The 19,064-nt window shown below is 37.7% G+C and overlaps 1 protein-coding gene across 2 annotated transcripts in view; it reads left to right on the top strand.

Moving 5' to 3' along the window:
* The window catches only part of LOC121317568 (cyclin-dependent kinase 19-like), a 63,324-nt gene that overhangs the window by 5,745 nt on the left and 38,515 nt on the right, over positions 1–19,064 (top strand). For both annotated transcript variants that reach the window (XR_005950510.1, XM_041253644.1), the window contains exon 2: positions 8,076–8,151. Coding sequence is in view for 1 of the 2 variants with exons in the window: in XM_041253644.1 (XP_041109578.1) it covers positions 8,076–8,151 (76 nt within the window). In the remaining variant the exon portion in view is untranslated. The remainder of the gene's footprint in view (positions 1–8,075; positions 8,152–19,064) is intronic.

Here is a 19,064-nt window from a genome sequence, read left to right as displayed (position 1 = left end):
GAACAAGGCGTGCTGATCCAGACCACAAGACAATGTCTGGTCGAAGGTTAGTGGTGGCAGTCTCAGGTGGAAAAATAAGCCCTTGACCAACATCTCCCAGCACCTTCCAGTCTCTAGCAGCTTCCAGTTGTCCTGGGTGTGGCTTGGTTTTAACACCTTTTCTTGGTGGTTGCACTTCTGGATAGAGGAATATTGTCTTTTGTGTGTAATGCTTTGATGGAACTGGTGGCAACTTATTGGTCAGGTTACGCTTGTCTTCCAATGCTAAGGCCAAACATTGCAGCACCTGTTATATGCATGCCAGTATTTCCCAGCTAGACACAGTAGTTGATAAATCATAACCCCAGGAGGAGTACTTTTTTTCTGACAGTTTAAGTATTCAGAGGGTGAACACACAGGGACCAACCCATAAATTCACTGTAGAAATGAAGCCTGAGGCTTAATTCCTTGAACACTGACAAAGCACACCACAATCATGAATTAATTTGGCACCTCTTTAGCTTACAGAAACTGTATTGTGATTAGGGTGAGCATTTCAGCCTCACTCTCTTCACTGCAACTCGAGGAAGTAAGTAACCGTAAAACAAGTTTGCCCACTTTTTAAATTTCAGAGCTGTGACATTTCTAATCGGTTTAAGTAGTTAGTCCTTTCACTATGGTTAGGGCCCTACCCATTTCACGGCCGTCAAAAACATAACACAGACCGTGAAATTCATTCTGCACGAGAATTTTGGACTGTTTTGTGTACTTTTGCCCTGCTCTAAAATCCAATGAAGTTACTGTATATGTACCGTTACAGGTTCCTGATGCGATTGTTAGCTTGTTTCAATTTAAAAAAGAAAGCTCATCATGAACTGGATGTGATTTATTGATTGACACTTGACAACAGCCAGTAACTGGGCTCTACTCATTGATTGGTAGACACAGGCATCCGGGGCGGGTTTAGTCTGACCTATGGATGTCAACTGGTAGTACCGTCAGGCAAATTACATGAGTTATTTTGGCCTAAAATTGGTAGAAATACCAAATATTATTATTTCAGAGGGGGTTAATGACCTGTGGGGTGACTTGAAACTAAAGGTGTTTCACCATATTTGTAAGACTCCTACTCCAGGGTAAAGGTTTGAACTTTCGAATGTAATTTGTCACTTACCCCTCGTCTGGCAACTTGCCAAAAGTGAGTTAGGTACTCCTGGGATTTTTGTTCTCGAAAGCCCCATTCATTACGAGTCAAACGAGGTGCTACACATTAGGGGTGCTAGATTCCATTTAATTTAATAAACGTTTAAACTTTTAGAAATACAGGCTAACTTCACTATAATGATCCCCCCTGGGACTTGGAGAAATGCTAGTTATGTCATTGTGTTCAGTATAATGGGGTTGAATTGAACATCAATATATAGTACTTTTATGAAGATTCCTTCACAGTGACCAACATTTAAACTGTATTGTGACAATGTACTCGTGTCGTGTGGGTAACCGCATTGCAAGACACAGGAGTTAGAGTTGAAACACCGGCACAGGCGTGCAGGATTTATTAACCAGAAAACTGAAAGTAAACAAACGGGTCACGTGGCGCTACCAACGATGGTTACGCACAGAGGACACATGCAAGACAGACAGGCAGCAAGTCTCAATCGAGCGCCCGTCTGTAAACAATCATTTGATCAAACATAACAACTCCAAAAAGCACACAAAACAAACCTATTTCAACATATAAGTTACACCAACACTAATTTTCCCCTGTGGTATGTTTAAGAGAAAACAGTAAAGAAATGACAGGAAAGAATGTACACTTACATGCTGAATACAGTAATTAAATGTCCTTTCTCTTGAAAAAACTATCCAGCGTAGATTGCTCCTCATGCCTGTTGCCTGGTTGCAGTTTGTGCGAAGATGATTGACAGGCAATGATTGCATTCGTCATGCATGATTCGTACTACAATAGATCATCTTTGAATTAGCGCTCTTTTTGAATTAGTCAACCATGGTCTTTGTTTTCACTGAGAGAATAACACACTTGACACTGGAGTAAGTTCGGTGTCAGTCAGTACTGAGATCATCGTATCCGGGTTGATCCTGTACGTGATCGTTCTAATAGGGCTAATTTGCATGGAGATCATCTTGCTGTTGAGATCATCATTAAAAACGGGTGTTCGTTATAGTGAAGTTAGCCTGTATGTAGTGTAAACGTTTAAATGTTAAAATAAAAACATTTTGAAAAGGTGCTTTGTTAGGGGGTAGTATGCGTCCCCCTCTGAGCGGTCTCGACAGCAGGAGAAAATCGGAAGTCTTAGGCGAAGTGCGTTAGCTGCAAGGGCTCTAAGCATTTTAAAATAAATAGCTTTCTATAAATTGACGCATATATGTCTATAAATAGGTATTTTACGTCTGCTTTTCTACTCTTTTTAAGTGCAATTGATACCTGTTAATCCATTCATGTATCTCAATCACAAACGTGTTAATAGTAACATTGGTCTCATTTACAGGTTTTTTTTTTTTTTTGTGAAACCACTAAATGGGCTTTTAAATAGCAAGTCATACTTTTTCGTTTTAAATGCCAAAGTGACTCATCTTTATTAATTTAAATACAGTTACTCATCATAACGATGGCGTGTCCAGCAATTGAAGACTTGGCCTATTTAAAAGCCCAGTTGTTTGAAAGAAAAAAATAACTAAATTATATCAAATACATTACTAAATTAAGCCGTATATATAAATAAATGTATAAACAGTGAAGCAATATGAAGAAATAATAGCATTGGGGGTACGATAATGGTCTGTTTTGATTGGAGGGTGAGCATTAATTGCTTATTAAAAAATTATTCAACCAGTGCTAAAATCCAAATCGCTAATTTACTCTACTTACTGTAGATAAGAGACAAAAACTACTTATGTTCACACCAAACTCACTTTATTCCAAATGCAGTAGCATGTTAATTTGAAATAATCAATATTCTGGTAATAATAATAATAATAATAATAATAATAATAATAATAATAATTTACTAATAGCAATAGTTTGTATTCATCTGACTGGCAACAGTAGAAAAAAAGACCAAAAAATAAACATAAAATGGAAGAAATTTTCTGTTTTTAAAAAAAAAAAAAAAAAAAAAAAAAAAAAAAAACCAAACCAAGTGTCAGTCCCAGAATAGCAAAAAAAAAAATCAACACAGCTTTCTGTAATCTGGCTCAACAAAAGGCTAAAGTTGAATCTGGTATCTGTCACAATTGAAATTGTTTCATGCCATTTGCGATCATCTCAATAATCAAACGTGTTACGCTTTCAACCTGAATTTTATGGCATTTTCTAACATTTCTCTATCATGTCTGGTCCCCACCTCCTCCAAGCTAGATCCACCTTCAGTAGAACCAGACTAGTCACGTGACCAAAAGCATAAACTGAGTAACAGTTATTTGCAGATACCCGTTTCTTAATATTTGACCTGGATATTTTTGACAAAGTTTAAACGATTAAGCAAAATTAAAAACGTTTGACACTTTACTAACATTTAAACATCGATTTACACCCCTACTACACATGATGGTAGGGTCTAAGTTGAGTCCAAGGTGATTTTTTTTTTTTTTTTTTTATCAGGGTTACTTTTTCACTTTAGGTTGACCTTTGCCAGGTCACAGCTTGAAGGAAAATAATAATAATAATAATTGATTAGCGTTTCTGAACTCATCTGAGATGGTCAGGCAACGACTTGGGTTGAGTTGGTGTGGAATGACCCTATTGTAAGGCATTATGGGCAACTGTGAAATTGCCGGTAGGCTGTAAAAAGCAGTACGCTTGTGTCATGACTGTTTGTGTTCTAAAGAGCCACTGTACTACAACATCCCTAAGTTAAATACAACATTGCAAAGATTCCAAAAAACTGATCAAGGCAGAGTTGGAATGGCTAAGGAGTCACTGTAGACTGGCAAAGCCTCCTTGAAGGTGCTGTTAATAAGTGTCAGTGTTTAATTGGAAATTGCTGATGTTCCAGGCAGACACTATACAGCAAGATGTTTCTGAAACGGGGGTTTGACAGGCATCTTTGTGGGACCTTTCTTTTTTTCATTCTGGAAAAGAGCAGATTGAAAGTCATTCACCAGATGTTCTGTCAGGTAAGATTCAAAACATCCTATTGCACACTCTTTTGACTGGATCAATGGGGGAGTTGTTTCCAGAGGGATGTTCAGTCACACATGCTTTTAAACACCTTCTACAAGTCCTCAGAAACATGCACAGTGAAAAAGCTCAGTGCTGTCATTAAACCCTTTCACCAGTGACCCGGGAGAGGATCAAGACTCGATAACAGGCAGCAGTATAATATCAATATTCCATATATGTAGCTACTGTAAAAATGTTTTTGAAAGTTTTTCATTGAATTGGGACAGTAGCTTTTTTTTCATTTGTAGAGAGGAAAGCTTAGGTGTTCAATGTATAATTGTTTAAAGACCAAATATCATCAAATTTAACCCCCACTTTTTATTATAAAGACATATAAGTACACATTTTAAATCTTTATAATCTGTGTTAATTCAGGCATTACAGTGTAAACACTTCATCTGACACAAAATCCCGGCGATTTTTGATGACGTCACTGGAGGTAGACTGCCGGCAGTATCTCTATTTTAATGTATGGAAAACAATGGAGAGCGGTGAGCTGCTTTTTTTTTTTTTTTTTTTTTTTAACTAGCATGCTCAGAATCTAGCACCGAATTTGATCAGACACCAGCATCTGACAACCAGGAATCTGAGGCAGGTGTTTTGCAGCCTGAAAGATTCGAGCCTTCCCAAACATCTGGTGAGGAAAGTTCAGGCTTCAGTTCAGATGACAACTAAGACAGAAATGTCCCCAGAGACATTGAGAGGTTGCAAAATAAGGACTGGTAGGTAATTTTCAGGAAAATGTTTATAAAAGGAAATGAGACTGATTTCATTGAAATTATTAAAATAGTTGATGGGAAAGTGGGAAAACACTATCTACAGCTCTAAACTTGGCGTGCGATCAGAAATTAGGGGTGAAAGCTTGTAAAAGGACAATGCGGGGCTGTTTACTGTTATGTCAATGTTGTGCTGTTGTTTTCCAGGTGTCAATGCACATTTTGCTGCCCCATGCCTCTCGTGGAAGAAAGCGTAAGTTGTAGGGAGATAGATAAAATCTGTGAGAATGATAGGGGACATTTCATGTGTAAGTGTGAAGGATTCTCCTGAAGTTTGCCTGTCTGTGTATACACTACAACCAGCATACTTTTCTTACAGACAGAAACATGGGCATTTGCAAATGAGGAAATTCAGAAATAGTAGCCAGAATGCTATTAAAAAAACAAACAAAAAAAACACTAAAAGAACGAAGCATATTAAAACAAGCAGGGGTCATTATAAGGTAATAGTATTTAATATTTCCACCAGGAGCTTATATAAACCCTTGACAACATTACTAATAAAAATGACAAAACACTACTTGGCTTTAAACCTACCAACTCTTAAAGGCCCATATCAAGTTCCCAACAAATTTTTACAAGATGATAATATAATGTATTTTACAAACTCAATTAACCAGTTCAATGAAAATTTTCACTCTTTAGAATTACACGCCCCCCCCCCCCCCAAAAAAAAAAGTGGCAACTACTGAGACAACCTTGTTGCTCTAACGTGTTCCTTGCTGGCTGTCCCAATTGCAATTCAAATAGTACAGTGCGCATGTGCAATGCATGATGCAGTCTGGTTAATTGAGATTGGTTTATGTTTTAAAAGTCGGCACGTTTAAAGCCAGGTATTGTTTTTAAAAATAATTCATCATTCTGTTACAGGCAGTTTGTAAGGTGGATTTGGCTGAAGTGAGATGCCTCTGGTGTACTGTATGCGAATTGTTCTCTGCACTGCACATTTCGTTCCAAGAGAAAATAAACTGTACTTTTTATTACAGTGGGCCCTAACTCAAACGAACAAATTAAACCTAAAAATGGATGTGCTTCAATTAGTGTGTCACAGGTGCCTTGGCTGCCCACAGATTATGTGCAAGAGAAACTAGGTTGGAAACCAAGTGATATAAAAAATGGTAAATTTTGGCCCACACCTGTATTCTGGATGGAGGGGATACCTCCTAAAATAACCCTCTGTGAACAACATGAAATGTGTCAGGGAAACCGTTATAGATCAAGAGGCATTGTTCATGGTACAGAGCTGACACTGAGCAGATTAGTTGAAAGCAATCCTTTTGTAATGTTTTATATGCAGTGAACCGATTGACGGAAAATAACAAATTTTGTGATCTCCTTCTTACCTGCTTGTAATAAAATCAGCGTTTGGAGACTAACTGGTTTTTTCTGATGAAGCAGGATTTTTAAAAGCCATCCTCTATAATGAGTGATCTCATTAATATTAACGAATGAAACACCTTTTGGTACCAGAATAAGGAAGTTTATGGGGCAATGTCTGTTCTCTTCATTATAGTATAGAAATTAATGAAAACTTGGCAGCTGAAATGAGGATTTCATTTAAATTAGAAGAGAGATGTCTGTTGTAGCAGTTTTTATCAGAAAGGTAGCAACTTTAATTGGGATGATGTTTGTGAGCCAAAAATGACTTAATGTGGTGAATTTGGAAAAGCGCTTACAGAGTTTCATATTAATAAAAACACTACCCTTGGCAAGTAAACAGGGTGTCTGAAACCTGGTCAGGCTTGGTCCAAGCATGGTACATTTAATATGAGGCTATTCTATTTAACATGTTCATTATAGTTTAAATTTAAATTAAAGTAACTTGACTGGCCACTGTGTGCATAGTGGTTTTATTGTGATAAACCCCTACAGTCTTTGTCCAATATTTTGTAAACACACATTTTGTATATGAAAGTAAACTAATCTTAAAGGTTGACAATATATGCTGCTCAGAGGAAATGTATTGTAGACACAGGTTAATATAATGACACAGGTTAATATAATCACACAAGTTGATGTTATATATATAAAACAACATCTCTTAATACACATATAAACTTGTATTTTACTTGGTAGCAAAGGATCCTGTGAACTTTAGTTCACCTAACCTTTTTAGAGAAAGGAGGGGTTGAAAATGAGAGCCATGAGATCATGTTCCAATATTTTGGAAAGTTGTTACATCCAATTAATTATTAATGTTTTTATATGACTCCAGTTAGGTTTAGAAAGAGTTGACCGGATCCTTCTAGAATATATCATTAACTCAAAGATAAGAACTGTCAAGGCAGATTGATGATCAGATTTAATTGGGACTCCTGATGTATTCAGTGGAGGGAATATCCTATATAAGCCTAGAGCAAGACTCCATTGAACTTGATCTTGCAAGCTGATGTGGGCCATGCTCTGAGGGTCTCTGAAAAACTGATTGCTGTTTGGTAGTATTCAGAAGTCTCTGCTTTTTGAAGACAGTTCTTATTTTTCATATATCCTGCACTACACTTCCATATACTGGAAGGTAAGCATATATTTGATGTATTGCTATAAGGTATAGAAATTATATTTTAGTCTTAAGTGAGTGATATTTTGAATGTTTTAGAACGTAGCTGTGGGGGCTTTAACTTTTTGCATTTTACAGCCTGAAGGCTAAACATATGATTACCATATTTGTATTACTGTATTGAAGTATGAATGCCGTTTAAACATGTAAAGGCACTGGAAGTGCCTAGATTGCCTATTAGCAGGGATCCAAAGTGGCTTGCAACCACTCTATCTATTATTAAGCATGTAATAAACAGAAGGAGCACTATTACTGCTCTGATTCATTAAAACTTCAAATTGAATGAGTCTGTGTGATTTTTTTTTTTTTTGATTATTAAAAAGTTGCCTATACATATAGCACTGCCAGTGCACGAACAGCCCACTTACAGGAGTTTAAAACACCTCTGTCCTCCTGAAATGTCTCCCCTGAGTGATTTTAAGAGTGTCCTCAGAACACATAAATAAATAAAGTACGTGCATTTCTGGCAAGTGTCTGGCTTAACAGCTGAGAGTTGGTATTTCTACAGTCAGGATCACTGAATTTGCTGAAGCAAAGTTAGTACAGCTACAGCTTTACTTCCTTTTCTTTCTCTCTTCAGGAACGATGAGAAGGAGTATGCACTGAAACAAATTGAAGGTACTGGAATATCTATGTCGGCTTGCAGAGAGATTGCGGTAAGTGTATACATTTTTTTAAATGGCTGAATATTTTCATCATGCCGTGAAGACTAAACTGAAATGTTGCCTTTTGACAGCAGCAGAGAAAGTAAATTATATTTCTGGACAAACCACAAGACCATGACATTATGTGAGCATTCAGAAAGGACCTAAAATGTAAAGTTAGTCATAGTACAGCCTTCATGCAGTTTAAGAAATTATATGTATGTATGTATGTATGTATGTATGTGTATATGTATATATATATATATATACATACAGGTCTGGAAAAAATTGAGACCACTGCAAAATTATCAGTTTCTCTGGTTTTACTATTTATGGGTATGTGTTTGGGTAAAATGAACATTTTTGTTTTATTCTATAAATTACTGACAACATTTCTTCCAAATTAAAAATAAAAATAAAAATTCCAGGACAGCCTTGTACTTGGCTTGATTCATGCGTCCTTCACAAAGACAAATCTGCCCGATTCCAGTCTTGCTGAAACACCCCCAGATGAGTCCAATTTTCAGCTTTGCCCAACACCTGGTCATCTAATGGTTAGACGGAGACCTGGAGAGGCCTACAAGCCACAGTGTCTCGCACCCACTGTGAAATGTGGTGGAGGATCGGTGATGATCTGGGGGTGCTTCAGCAAGGCTGGAATCGGGCAGCTTTGGCATGAATCAAGCCAAGTACAAGGTTGTTGTCCTGGAAACTTGCTTGCTTTATATATATATATATATATATATATATATATATATATATATATATATATCTATATATATATATATATATATATATATATTAGTACCAGTCAAAAGTTTGAGTACACCTGCTTGAAACCAGGTTTTTCATGATTATCTATGCTTTTAACTGTATAAACTTGTCTATAAACACTTAATATTTCATTATATGATACGTGTACTTATATAAGCTGATAATCATAAGTGAATTGCATTCAAAAATTTAAATTTTAAATGAAAATGGAAATCTTGACAATTTCAATAAAATGGTCGCCCAAAGCAAGGGGATTTCAGTCTAAGCCCAAGTCAGTTAAAAGTCTGAAATATGTACAGCACAGTTTTAGAACACTGGCCTAAGAATAAAAGTGTCTTTGTTAGATGTTCTCTGAGTTAACTAGCATGTTACCTAATTAACCTTTTGTCACCAATTATTGTTAACAGGTGAGGGTCCATGATTACTATAAATACAGGTAGCATAGGCACAAGTTTGTCATTCCTGAATGTAAGGGAGCAGAAAATGGCAAAATACGCTCAGTCAAGCAAAGAAAAAAGACAGTCTGTAATTACTTTAGGAACTGAAGGTCAATCTTTAAGACAAATCGCAAGAACTTTGCAAGTGTTTTTAACTGCTGTGGCCAAGACCATCAAACAATTTGAAGAAACTGGCACGCATGAGGAACGAACAAGGTCAGACAGGCCAAGGGTGACCTCAGAATCAGAGAACAAGTTCATTCGAGTCACAAGTCTGACCGGCGATTAACTGCCCCTGAAATACAAGCTCAGCTAAATGCTACTAGAAGTACAGATGTTTCAACATCAACTGTTCAGAGGAGATTGCGTGAAGATGGCCTAACTGGAAGAATTGCAGCAAAGAAACCATTGTTAAGAGTGCAGAATAAGAGGAAGAGACTTGCCTGGGCCAAAAAACACAGAATCTGGAAGTTTGAGGAGTTGAAGTTGGTCTTATGGACCGATGAGTTAAAATTTGGAATATTTGGGTCCAACTGCCGAGTATTTGTAAGTCGGTGAGAGCATGAGTTCTGCATGAGTGGTTCCCACTGTCAAGCATGGAGGAGGCAATGGTCTGGGGTTGCTTTGCTGGTGACAGAGTTGGTGATCTTTACCAAGTCTGTGGCAGCATGGCTAACATAGCATACTTCAGAGGCATGCCATTCCTTCAGGATTATGGCTAGTTGGGCAAGCCTTCATTCTTCAGCAAGATAATGACCAGAAACACACCTCAAAGTTGTGCAAGAACTATATGGCGAAGAAGGAAAGTGAAGGACAACTCAATCTAATGTCCTGGCCTGCCCAGTCTGTAGACATCAATCCCATAGAACTTGTATGGGACGAACTGGACAGAAGAGTCAAAGCAAAGCTACCCACAAGTGCCCTACATCTCTGGGAATTGCTGCAGAAGAGCTGGGAAGACATGTCGGGTGATTTCCTGCTGAAACTTGTTAACCGAATGCCTCGTGTTTGTGAGGCTGTTATTAAGGCAAAGGGTGGCTATTTTGAGCAATCTAAGATTTAGAGACAATTTTCTATTTTCTTGAACATTGCTTTGATACTCTGTTTTGTTTTGTATATTGTAACATATGTTTTCATCTTCAAGTATTTACAGAAATGTATAAGACATAAAACATTGTCAATTATGGGAAAAACGAGAGAGAGAGAGAGAGAGAATCAGCCCTGCTTGAAAACAATAGAGATTTAATATAGATGTAAAAGTAGTAGTCTTTAGAAATATTTATTTAATTAAAATTGACCCTTTTAATCTGTGGTATTCAAAATATCAACTGCAGTACATTCTGGAACATGTATGTATACGTAATAAAATAGTAATAGCAGGTTAATTGTTCGCTAATGACGCAGCATACAGGTTTAGTTTGTAAAAGTATTTTCTTGCATAACAAGGATGGAACATCCCTGTCTATCCAGCTCTGTACAATAAAATGGTTTGTGGTCTGTTCCACCCTTCAGAAATATTATGCAAAGCACGCTCATTGCTTTTCTTTCTTCACTTACCTAAGAAAATTAGAATACTGTTATTACTTGTTTAAACAAAACTACGTTGATAATAAGTCGCGGGTCTGTGCTAATTTTAGTTGATACATTGGTCGTGGTCTTATAGCGTAGGTTTCCACAGTTCTGCACAGCGCTGCACAGAATCACGGAGATGTGCTGTGTGATGTCACTCAACTGCAACCACAGAAATCTGCAGATTCTGTACAGGCCAGCGCAGTTTTGAAGTGTTACTGCGGGAGGCTGAACCAAAGAGACGATGTCACTCATGACCTGCTAATCGTAATGCACGTAATTACTAAAACTACTGCTGCCACCTTGTTAGTGGAGGCAAATGACATCATATCATTATACAGTAAAAACAGCAGCCAAGAGCAGCCAGTGCAGCAAGCTCTGGGTAACAGAATGCAGCCATTGAAATGTGTATTCTGTGTCGTTGACGGTTTCCTTCAAAACCATTATCAAAATACAGTATCAGTTCACAAAAAGATCTTCCTCAGTCACTTTGAAAAATGTGTTAACAGTTGTATAAAGGAATAACGATAATTGAGGTGTAGAATAAAAGGAACGGTAACAATACTGTAAAGTACCTAAACCAAAAAAACGATATACCGACCCATCTCTAATACGTAACATTTCCCTTGCTAGGTTGGCCAGTGTCTGGAAAGTGTTTTAGCGTTTTCGGGTGTTGTGCATTACGTGTATCTGTATCCCCTGATTTCTGACTCTTGCCAAATCTGAAGCATCACTTTGTTGATGTTGTGTTACTATCACACATCACTTGCCATTTTAAACACAGACGTAGATTTATGCGTTTGAATTAATGTGCACCAATATTTTGTAAGAATATTCAGATAGTTTCTATGCACTAAAGAAAATTATATTCCATACTGCTGTTTTACTGTTGCACTAACACCAAGCTAAATGGCTAGAGATTGACGCATGTAACGCATGCCAAAATTAAATCTCATCAGAATTAAAGCCAGTCAGCTGACTTGTTCCTGATTAGGTTGGCAAAAAAAAACTTGTTGGGAGACACGTCTTAGGGGACACTTGTTTGTTATTGCCTCCTGTTAACTGCCCCTGACAGTAATTAGAAAATTATATTTGGACAGAGAGAGAGATTGCAAATCATGTTTTTAAAGACACAACTACCTCAAGGACAGGCGGTATTTGTGAATAACATCATGGTGTTATATTGCATATTTGCATATTTCTTTCTTTGCAAAGCAGCTGGCTATAGTAAGTGCTGTGCATGATGGCAACCTCATCCTCTCAATCGCAACCTCTATTGTTGCTTGATATGTATCAGGGTTTCTGGAACAGCAGTGACTGCAAACTGCCTATTTTTAGAATAATATTGTCAACCAATGGCTGTATTCACAGCTCCCTAGCCTTCAGCTCTCTAGTCTCTACTGGGTTTTGCTTTGGGAGCAGTGAATACTCCTTTTTGCAAAACTGCAACCCAGCTAATTAAAGCACCTGATTACATCACTTTGATTTCCATCACTAGGCCTCTGCAATGCACGCTACAGTTCTGGTGTTCAGAGACTGCAAGCCTGTTTTGTCAATAAGGCATTGATGCAAAACAGCCTTGTTTCCCTCCAGAAGTGAAAATCGCATCGATTTCTACATATATTAATTATTTATTATCCCCTGTTACATCTTTAGAAGTAAACAGAACTGCAGCTTATCACAAGCATTATGAATGTGGTATATTATTTTTGTTGTGAATAAAGTTTTATTTTTCTGTTTTTGCAGTTTTACCCATGCATTTTTATGATGTTTGCAATAACTGGATTTTCTGTTGCTTCAATAATTACATTAATTATACCCACCCTGGTGCTGCAGTCTATAACCTTTGTGTTGCACTTCAGTGTTTTACATACAGAGAACTCCTTGTTTAAACTGGGATGAAACTTGATGAGCACAAGGTATTGAGTGTTTCAGAATCTGGATGCAAGCATCTATCTGTATGTCAAACATGCATTTCTGTATGTGCACACAGTGGATGTAGGTCATGGTGATGTAGATGTTTCATATTCCTTAGGTTTACAGCAGGCGGTGATTCCTATTTCTATATAAATTGAATGAATCTGTGAACCTTCAACTATACCGGAGCCTGCTCTATGATACTGTACAAAGAGCAGAGTACTCTGTGTGACATTGATTTTGAACAATGAATATGGAACCACAAATGCGATTTGCTGTAGAGCTACCTTTGCTTGAATCTGGCGCTGCTCTGGAGGTAAACAGGCTTTATTGTTGATGTTTAGAACTCTGTTGATAGCTGTCTACGGTTTAAGAACAGCACAGCGTTTGAAAGCGAGAGAGGGAGCTGGTTACCCTACACCCCTGGGGGGGAGCATGCTTACAGGGCAGGGTTGAAGTGCACTGACAGGACAGTTGTCTGCCCTACACCTCTCACAATTACCCTTTTTAACTCTGCACAGATGATAGCATTAGTTCTTCTGATTTTCCCTGGTGAAACCCTCTGCTTGTTCATTAGAGCAGAGCTAAATGTTTTTTTTATTGGTTTATCATAGGAGTTTAATGGGGTTCCTGTAGGATACTTAAAGGTTTATCAAGGAGATTCTAATGAGGTTCTTATAGGCTTATCTTGTTACTTAGTATTCTAAATAATTTACACCTTCAAAACCTGCTTGTATATGAGTGATTCTCCGTACCCATTTCATCATTTTATTAACTACTTGACTGTCCTATAATTTCCACCTATGAGAGTGTGAAACAAACGGCAGAGTTTTAAAAGTCCTCAATACTGACCCTTCAAGTCAGAAATCCCTTTTCTTGTGTCCTCCCATGTTATATTCTTTAGTCTCTCTCTCTGTGAGCTCCACAGAGACTGAATGCAGATGAGCCAGCACTGCTGTGTGTCGAGAGAGAGTTGACCTTTTCTTGACTCTATTTTTACGTCGGCCCTGCCTGTCGCAGCACTCACCTGACAGTTTATCAAGGGCTTGTTCCCCAGTTCCAGTCTTCCCACTGTTTTGACAGGCTTGGGGTTGCATGTGCGCTTGGTGGTCCTGTCTAGCAGCTCTCAAATATTTTTAACTGTACTTTATGTTCTGTGTCTTTTTGGTAGCTCCTGTTTCCATGTGGAAAATTGTTCATTTGATGAATCTGGTGAAACAGCATAAAGGCACTTTGGTGCTTTTATAAAAAACACAAGAAAAAAACACAAAATGCTCACATAACTTTAAAATGGAGCAGTGTTTTGTGCCTAAGCAACTAGGTTTCCCTATCAATTACGAATTGTAACCATTACCGAATGGGTATTTACCTCCTAAAGACCCGAATCCTAAATATTGTATACCAAAGGTGCTGCTTTGAGCCTGTGACGCTGTGGTGATCCTGCCTGCGAGGGATCAAAAGGACTGTGCTTACAGACCTCTGCGCCATTTTTCCTTTGAAGACTGACCTGATGGAGAGCCTTGTTCACATATGTACAATTGTTGCTTGTATCTGTATATATTTAGCATTGTTTGTGTTTTTACACATTTCTTATGTGATATTAAGCGAATCGTTAAAATGGTTTTTCTATTTTTGCGTATTTATGTGCAGTATAGCCTGTTGCTGGTTATGCCCCACTGCGGCCTTGTGCCCAGCGTGAAGCCAGCGACTCGAGTCTGTCCTTCCCAGGTACCCAGCATCGTAAGTGGGCTGACTTTGTGCTCTCCCCCCAGGATGCATAGCTCCAGCTGGAGCTTATTTGTCTCTTCTTTTCTATTTATTTATTTATTTATTTACTTTTTGCTTTTGCCAGTACAAGATGGTTATATATATTTTTATATATTTGTAATTGTTTAATACTGTCCATCGCCGTCTCTGAGGAGATGGGCGAACAGGAGTTGGTCTTACCATCTGAGAACGTGGAGTCGGACAGCACGCTGAGAAAAAGACATTTTTGGAAGGCTGTTTAAGCTCATTAATGTCTTTGGGCATTAGTTCAGATGTCTACAATTAAACATACTGTATAGTACAGCTCTGTAGAATTACCTGCGTCTGCTTTATAAATTTGCTTAAAGGGTTTGGCAATTAGCCATGTTAACCCTGTAGGATCTAATGCTGACTTCAAAATGTTCCATGTCTTCAAATTTCACTTCCACCAACCCTTCAGAATTGCCCAATAAATCACATCCCTTTTGGAACCTATTAGCAGTAACTACACTTTGCTGAGCGTGTAGGTCCTGCACTCAAAATGTCAACGACAAAGCATTCTAAACGCTTAAACCACAACAGGTTCTGTGAAAACAGGTTAAATATGTTTATATCAGATTGCTGCCATTGGTTGACAATGACTTGCATTCTTGCTTCACTGGATCTGACACAGTAAGGAGTTATAGTCTTAACCTTATTAGAGGTAGCCCTCGAACACTTATTCACATATATTATAATGGCAGTTTTTTTTTTTTTTTTAAACAAATGCTGTGAACCCCATGGGTTTATTGCTGTAAAATGTAAATGGCAAGTAGTGTCTGTGGTTGGCATTAGTAAGAAGACATTGGCATCTTAAAAGCATCTGATCATTGTGTAAGCTGTATGGTGGACTTCTGCTTGGAGCATTATTTGTTTAGATTTCCATTTTCTTTGCATATGTAATATTTATTTAACAATGCTTGAAACCAATGGGATGCGACCTTCAGAGCATGTAGCTAGACTTGTCTGATCCAACTGGTTTCTGGCTGCACTGCCAGGTTGTGTCTGTGGAGACCAAGCTCTTGTATCATTCAGGATCTCTCGATAGGCTGACTGTGCACCTATTAGGAGATTATGAGCACCATCTGCATTTGCCTGCACTGTTTTTTCACTGTGACTTGAATGTAGCCAATTTATTTTGGCACCACAATCTCGTTTAACTTTCTGTGCAACAGGCATTTGGACTCCACCATACACAGCTCTGGATTGTAAGCCTGTGGTGCTCCCAGTACAGTACCTACGCAGTAAGTGTAGTGGCTTCACCTGTGTAGAAATAAACATTAGCAAATTAAAACTGGAGGTGGTGACTAATGAGATGACAAGATCATTTTGTACGTTGCCCCTTATATTTCATATTTATATTTCTCTTTTTTTATTGTAGTTTTTATTTTCACTAAAACGAGCACACTTTTTTGTACGTCAGAAAGTTGTGATGAATTAATCGTAATTGTGCCATTGACAGGAAATATTTGAGAGAAATAATATGACTCTAAATCAGGGGTCTGCAGTCCTGGTCCTGCAGGGCCGGTGTCCCTCCTGGTTTTTGTATGATATAATAACTACCCTAAATTAATTAATTGAACCAATTATGCTTTTAAGAAGCACTTAATTGGTCCAATTAAGTAATTTAGGGTACAGTTGCCAGGCATAAAGTTAAGGTCATGAAGGACAAGGCGATTATTTTTAAAAGGCAATTTTTAATCCCTCTGCCGTGTGATTAGTCATTTAGGATAAGCAAGTTCAACTGGATTTCTTATAACATGTCTGCTGGTGAAGCAAATGTTTAATCAGTGCATTTTTAAATGCTTAAAATAGTATTCTTTGAGAATTCATTTCACAGAGAATTGGATATCACACGGCACTGGTTCTACTTCATGGAAACATGATCACCGTGAAAAAATACAGCCTTTTTCAACAGCACAAATAAGAGATGTCAGTGAAAGGAAAGTTAAAAAAAAATATATAGATTTTTCAGGCAAACTGGCTAAAGATTTACCCATTGCTGGAGTTTAATGACAGTGGTCAGATGAGTTGTTCAGTCTGCAGTGGGTCTGCACAGGTGTAGTTTGCTGTCCGGTGTAACCAGTGTCAAACAACGGGGCTTAGGGGGAAAAAATCTAAAAATTTGAAATAGAAACTTATTCAGGCAATGGAGAATGTTCTGCATCACAATAAACAACAGCTGGATGATATAATATTAGATATTTACATTTAAGACTTTATGTAGTAAACAGTTCTTGAAATTTACAATTACAAAGGATTTACAATTGTGTTATGGTGCATTGCTGGACACTTGATTTAGTAAAAAAAAAAAAAAAAAAAAAAAGGTAAGCACATGTTTTACTAGTTAAAAAGCAGAACTATGTAAGGTAGTGAGAATGTACAAATAAATAAAAACAGAAATCGATCCACTTCAAAAGATTGTGTTTCGTTCACTATTATGTTATCTCCTACTTGTTCCATAATGCAGGTAGCTGCTACTTGAACCATGTCATACATAGCTACTATTTTATGTTAATATTTAGCGTTGGGGGTGGGGGGTGAATAACACCAAATTACAAAATGGCAATGATCACTGAAATGTTTCTGTAAATTAGCACTGTATATACACCATAGTTTTTTACTGACTAAGCTGTCAGTTAATAAAAAAGAATATTAAATATAGTCTATATTATTTGAAGGATATTCACATGTTTTGTGAAATACCTAAATTATCCAAACACAGTGGAATGCAAACTGTGCAAGTGGCTCTTAACATGTGAAACTACAACCAATTTCTGTACTGGATGTAAGTTCCTATTATTATTGTTTGAGAATTGTTGAGCACCCATTTCTTACCTGAAAATTAGGTAAATCCTAGAACACTTTGCTGCCCCTTTAGACAGCTCTTCTTCCTTCTTTCTTTTTAAATGTTTTTGTGTTGGCATGGAGCTCACAGATGGAAAAATCACAGTGACACTGCCAGTGAACACGTGTGATTTGAAGTTGAGGTCTGACAAAAAACAAATAAAACAACTCCACTGAGCTTCTGTTAAATGTTTTCTTTGGAAAGTGTGGTCTGGAGAGGTTTCCCTGCTGTGCAGTATATCTTCACTACTTTATAATGAGGCTTTGTTATGCACAAAAAAAACACTCTTGAGGGCGTTTATGGACATGCAACACAACTAGAATCAGCTTTATGTAGACATTTGTTTTACTGTACTTGCATCTCTTTTGGTTTTGACTGTGAAAAGAACTTGTAATTGTAATATGCACAAAAAAGTGTAATCTGTAGCCAAGTAAGCAAAACAAGATTCTACCTCCTTTGTGAATGTCTCAACTCAAATGGTTTGTCATTCTTAAAAATGGTAGTGTATAATTTGGGCTACCCAAAGTAGTGTACAGTAACCCATTATTATTGGTTTTATGAGTCACTGTATATCCATAATGCAGTATTCATGTATTTTAAGTACTGTAAATACCATAACTGTGTTACTGCTGAAGAGCAGTGTAATAAATAGCAGGTTGAGTGCTCTGTACTGTCACAGTTAAATAAGAGAGGTCTATACAAATCGGCTGGATGGCACTCACTGTAGCAAACTCCGGCATGTAGTTCACTCTTACTAGACACAGCAGATGGCTTCGGTTCACTTCCAGTTCTTTTTACAGTTGAATTGTTTGCTCGGACAAGAAGTTCTTGCAGTGGGAATGTTCCAGAGTGGTGACGCTGGAGCTTCTGCGCCCCCCCCCCCTTCCCTGCAGTCCAGCCTACCTGCGGTTCATGCATTATTTACTCATTAATGTTAACACGTGAATCTCACGAGGAAAGACCCATTGCAGAAGATGAACTGGTGATAGCTGCTGTTATGAATACCTAATAAAGTTGGTTTTTTAATGATTTTACAGAAATATAGATAGTCCATATTTAGAAACAGCTGAATAAGTAATCCTGCTCTTGCCATCACTGAAATTGGACCGTGTGATTTGAAATAGTAATTAACTATGGTTCTCAGTTTAAATGCCTGAATATCCTATTGGGTGATATACTGTAGCACAGTGGTTTCAACATTTTCATCATAGGTGCCAGTTTCTTAAACTGTTTGCATCATAGGTGCCAGTTTCCAGCAGGGACCACCAGGTGTAGCAGTAACTGTGTACAATCTTAAACGGCTGTTGTAAAATAGAGACCTACCCCATTACAACCGGTTTTCTCAATAAAAATGTCATCATCTAATTATTTGACAAGAGTTCACCTCAGTCAACAACACAGAGTGGCTGCTTTGGTTCCCCATCAGTAACTGAAAGTTCACAACAAATCCTCTCATCACATGGCTCCAGACAAACTTTGTGCCTTAGGAGCCAATGGCTCCTTGGCCAAAAAAAATGGTCGCCAAAACCATTTGCTGAGTGCTACTACAGGAACAAGTTGGTTGCTGTCATATTCAACTGTTAAAAAACAACAGC

The sequence above is a fragment of the Polyodon spathula genome, chromosome 6, assembly GCF_017654505.1.
Source record: "Polyodon spathula isolate WHYD16114869_AA chromosome 6, ASM1765450v1, whole genome shotgun sequence".
Lineage (NCBI taxonomy): Eukaryota > Metazoa > Chordata > Actinopteri > Acipenseriformes > Polyodontidae > Polyodon > Polyodon spathula.
Note: the sequence above shows the minus strand (reverse complement) of the source record. Positions and strands in the feature narration are given on the sequence as shown.